At 35.8% G+C, this 5,208-nt stretch overlaps 1 protein-coding gene across 1 annotated transcript; it reads right to left on the reverse strand.

Annotated features, from left to right (window-relative positions):
- Positions 1 to 238: 238 nt before the first annotated feature.
- LOC147537446 (uncharacterized) lies at positions 239 to 4,751 on the reverse strand. Its single transcript, XM_086641222.1, has 9 exons — positions 4,137 to 4,751; positions 3,533 to 3,642; positions 3,081 to 3,149; positions 2,443 to 2,558; positions 2,285 to 2,339; positions 1,208 to 1,328; positions 924 to 971; positions 714 to 808; positions 239 to 584 (listed from the first exon to the last, which is right to left on the reverse strand). The coding sequence occupies exons 1-9, from the start codon at positions 4,231 to 4,233 to the stop codon at positions 486 to 488; spliced, it is 810 nt and encodes a 269-aa protein (XP_086497348.1). The 5' UTR covers positions 4,234 to 4,751; the 3' UTR covers positions 239 to 485.
- Between the last annotated feature and the right edge of the window lie 457 nt (positions 4,752 to 5,208).

The raw sequence follows: 5,208 nt of genomic DNA on the forward strand, positions 1-5,208 counted from the left end.
CCAAGAAGTGTAGATCGCTTTCATATGTCCATAAATAACAAACTTGTTCTTTAAGATGGACGGTGAAGGTTAGCCTAGGTCGCATATGATTAAGCTTAAATAAGCAAATATCACAACTTTATCACCAGAATTATTAAACAGAGGCACCACTAAAATGAAAAGACATCTCAAAAACCATTCCTCCAGAGTGCTAACTAGTTCATTAGGTACTACGGTATACCACTAAAATGAAAAGACATCTCAAAAAACATCCATTACGTACACAATTCAATTTCCATGTCAAGAGAGAGAGAGAGAGAGAGAGATTTGAACATACAAACTTCAGCGACACCAAGGACAACCAACAAACATAAAGACACTGAAATATGCATGAGAATTGTTTGTAAACTGTATCAGTTGTAAAAAGTGGGATAAAACTCTAAGAGAGAAGCACTACAGAAATTCTTCGTTCGTTAATGTTTGTTAGCAGCACTGTTATCATTATCCTATTCCAGGAGGCTGTACGATGGCATGTCTTCGAGACGTCCAATGTCCTCAAGAAGCAGTTCTCTTTCTAGCTGACGCCGTGTGGACTTCATTACCGTCTGAACATACGAGAGATAGAGATATGAGAGATAGAGACATGAGAGAGATAGAGACATGAGAGAGATAGAGACATGAGAGAGATAGAGAGAGAGAGAGAGAGATAAGAGAAGCGGACAGAGGGCACGTACGTTGAAGTCCATGTATGAGGCGTGCATTGCCAGCCATTGCTGATCCATCAATTTGAAAGTTATGCAGTAAAGAAGGTCGAATGCTGATTCATTTTCTGTCCTCACATAAACCACATAGTTAATATCCAACAGATACTAATTTGAAGTCATTCTGTGTCGGAAATAACCTGCACAAAATGACATTTTAAAAGAGAAACTGCTGAACGTTACCTGAAAGTAATTTCAAGAAAACTGCACCCACCAACGTCCTTGGTTTGACTGAGTAAGAAAAAGTCTTTGTGTTAGTTATGTACTTAATTCTTGATAATATCCACTAATATTGACCGATATCTACTATTTTTGAGAAAATTATAAAAGCAGCCTGAACAAGACGACCGCCCTACCAGAAGCATTTGTCGAAGGGAATTTTGACGTTAATTTGCTTCTCGAAATATTAGTCTGAGTTTGGTTGAAATCACTAATTTATGTATGAAGCAAATGAGGAGAAGTCAAACCTGCTTCAAGATCGAGCATTTGAGTTAACATGAAGGTTATGTTTACACCAGCCACTGCAAATGGATACTCCCACATCGCCCTATCACCTTCCTGCTTTCGAAGAAGATCCTGAAAAGATTTCTGCACGAAAAAAGAACCCTTTTTTCACATCAAAGTTTACGATTAAAGACACTGTAAAACAAACTTAGGGGAAGGAATCCACTTGTAAACTTGATCTTCTTAAAGAAATTCTAAAAATAATCTATGAAAAAGCATGTTAGCTAATGGATTATAAGCAAAACAGCTATTTTCAGGCGAAGATTATTGAACATATACTCGATATAAAGCCTCGAAAAGTGGGAAGTCAAAGTCCATTTTCGTAAGGTTTCACACAGAATGTTAGCTAATGGAAGAGAAAAGATCATGCAAGAGAAAGGCTGAGACTGTGGGTACTCAAAACTTTATTCATGACATCTTGTCTACGGAATTATGTACTTACTCGAACAATACCTTTATCCAGGTAACAAATTACTAAATAGTCTTCCAGATAATAGCTTCGAAGAGATGATAGTTCAAAGAATAAAAAGTACTTATTTGCGGATTTGAGACGTCACATATGAAGCTGATTCCTTACAACTTAAGAATACATGGAAAATGTTAATATCGACAAACATGAAAATGAAATCAAAACTTTATTCAGTAGACAGACGCACATAAGACTAGGAAACACAAAAAAATTAAGGTGCAAATGAAGCGAACGCAACGAAAGATGAATGCTACAATGCTAAAAAAGAACTTATAAACAGTGCCACGTCTTTGCGATCTGTAGTGCCTAACTTGAGCTTATGTATGCCTTCCTATTCTTTTCCAACAAATGCATTGCTATCATCACGAGAAATGGAAGAAAAATAAGGAAACAAAAAAACATATTCCGGACTACAACTGAATTACATGGGAATAAGATAATTTTGACAAGTGTACTTAGTTTTGTTATTAGCACTGCTCACACATAATTTTCTGAAAAGAAAAAGAAACGCAAATATATGGGAATAAGATATCAAAGTTTAACGGAGGAAGATACAGTGGAAGTGGCATACCTTGTAATTTCTTGCAAAGAACAATAAGTTCTCTAGTGATATAAAACCACCACCCCTGCAAAAATAAACCAACCAAATGGGAAAAAAGTATTAATAGACAACGCCCTGGAAGATCCATACAGGAATCCGTGATGGAAACTAAGGAAACTGTTATATACCTAAAGTCTGTAGATGGATCTTTTCCTTGCCAACCCATCTCCTTCCATTGCTCAGATATTAAACCATGAAGTTCTTCTTCAGGATAGGAAACGTTCCACAAATCCCTTAATGCTTCCTACAATCATGTGATTGTATTAATGACAGAAAAAGAAAAGTTATACTACAGCTCCAGGTAAATTTACTTGTAATGGAACCATTCATCGAACTGAACAATTTCACCAAGTGGTAAAACAAGTTCCTAAAATTGGATCAACCCAGGTTAAACTTAACTTCATTACACAGATGCAATTTATATTTTAGAGGATTTTTGTTTGAGTATTAGCAGTTTGCAGGAAAAGAAGGTAAAGAGGACACATTTTGCTTTATGATTGCTAGTTTCAGTGTTAAACCCACCTAAGCAAAGAATGGGACCAGTAGATAGATTTGACTAAATAAGGATGTCCGGGCTCAAGTCTCTCTCTCTCTCTCTTGCTTGAACAACAAACCAATTTTACTTGAGTTTGAACATCCTTATTTGACAGGACCTACATAGATATTGCTCATACACAAAAGCTCTGTAACGAAGTTCTCATCGAAGCACTAACAGAGAATGCAAGATAAGAGGAGCATTTATACACGCTATTCAAGAGTGAATTACCTGGTGCTCAGGATTTGAACCAACATAAGGAACCTCTATGCGCTCTTGTAATCTTCTCAAACACTCCTCCTGATAGAGCAATCGCAATAACATTAATAGATATGATTTTGATATCAAATGCAAAGCAATTACATTAACAGATATTGAAAGTTACAACAAGAGAACAAAGAGAAAAATAAAACGAAAAACAAATATAACTCTGTGTATGACCTTAGAATGTTCTGCGAATAAGGGAATATTTTATTAAGAGGGCCAAAAGGTTAGACAGTAAAGAAGTGACGGATCGGTCTACTAGCACCTACGCAAGGAAACAGACGTCCCCAAGGAAAATCTAACTTATGTTGTTTGGCTTGCAAGAGAAACAACAAATCAGATCGTGGACTTTGGATAACTAGGAAATGAACTTTTTTTGCCTTCAACGGCCCAACAACAATCAATATAAGGTTCACTACCTGGATAGAAGAAAACTCAAATGATGGGCGATCATCGCTATATCTTCTCTGAGCACAAACACAAGAGAGCCCCTTTCCAATCCATGCCGCTGATCCAACAACAAGCTCCGCTGCAAAAAAAAAAGGTTACTAATTTACTTACATCCACATTACAAAGAACATGTCTACAAAATCGTAAATAGAGAATAACGAGAACGAGCAGAAACTAGCTCATTATTGTGTTTCAATTTCATGGGAATGCCATAGAACATTCTCCATTCACGTTCTCTTTCTTGGATTTCCAAAAGCAAAACATGAAGTTCTTATTTGCAGTCAACTAGCTCAATTCATATAATAGCCCTAACAAAAGTTGATCTTTATGGAACTAATATCGAATTAATTATAGCACATTCTTAACCTGTGATTCCACATTACCACAATTTCAAGTAGCAGAGTTTGCAAGGTCACAAATTTGTTCTAACCTAGTAATACCCAAATTTGTTCTAAGGCATAAAACTGAACCAACATTCTAAAGATTTTTTGTTAAATAATGAGAATTTCAATTAAAAAGCATAATCAAATGTGGAAAATAATTTATCAAGGAGAAAAGAAATCAAGATCTTACCAGAAGCTGAATGATAACCACCACCTCTTTCAAGGCCTTGTGAAATCCTCCTAACCGCAACGAACGATCCACCACGATCATCCATACTCAATCCCATCCCCTAAACCATACCTAAAACCAATCTGAATAAATTGCTGATAATCAGAACTTCTTCTGTATTTCTAGGAAGAAATTGAACGAAAATGTCGTCCAAATGCAATGAAAAACCCCACCAGATCGTCTAAAAAAGAAAGATCAAGATAGAATAAGGAATTCTATCTAAGAAATCTTATCTTTCTTCAAAACAAGATCGACGGAGAATCGCCGAAGTCGCCGTCTGAGATTCCAATCAAATCTGTTTTTTAATTTTTTTTTATTTTCAGTTTTGATTTTGTTAATTGGATCAAGAAAAGATCAAAGAAAATGAACAGAGATATCGTTAAGATTACGTGGGTAGCGTAAAACCCTTGATTTTAAAAAGAAAATAGGAATGAGAGAATTTCGGAATCTAGGGTTTTTATAAGAAGTTCAAGATATCTGGAATGAAGAATGAGTCCGTATTATCTTTCGTAACGGAAAATATTACTCCATCATTTTCATTTGTCAGTTACTTTGTTTCGCTTCTTCCGCTTGATCATTTTTCATTTATTATATTTTGATGTTTAAGGGTTAATTCCAATGCCACCGACCCAAAAGTTTTACGAAAACAGATGACCCATTTTCAAGTGGTTTGTTGGTTATTAGGCGAGGTATATTTTGTTTGGTTAAAAAATCAATCTAGTCATAGTGTAACCAGTGCAAATATATTTTACAACATGTCAGTTTGGTATGCAGGGGAGTAGGGGACTACTTGCAAAGACACTCCGAGCTCAAGTCAGTTTGGTGTGCAGGTGAAGAGTTATTAAATTCTCAAAAAGTAAGGATCACTCTCATCAAAAAAAAAAAAAAAAAGTAAGGATCAGATTCCTTTAAGTTCGAAGATGTGTCGTCTATATAGGTTTGTATGGCGATGTTCAATCACCGAATATGATTTTGTGGTGGTTAGACCTAACTTGGTGAAGGCCATATGCCACTACTGTTAATCGAATTGTTA

Source organism: Eschscholzia californica, unplaced genomic scaffold, assembly GCF_041429995.1.
Source record: "Eschscholzia californica isolate CP2 unplaced genomic scaffold, dmEscCali1.0.p SCAF_5, whole genome shotgun sequence".
NCBI lineage: Eukaryota > Viridiplantae > Streptophyta > Magnoliopsida > Ranunculales > Papaveraceae > Eschscholzia > Eschscholzia californica.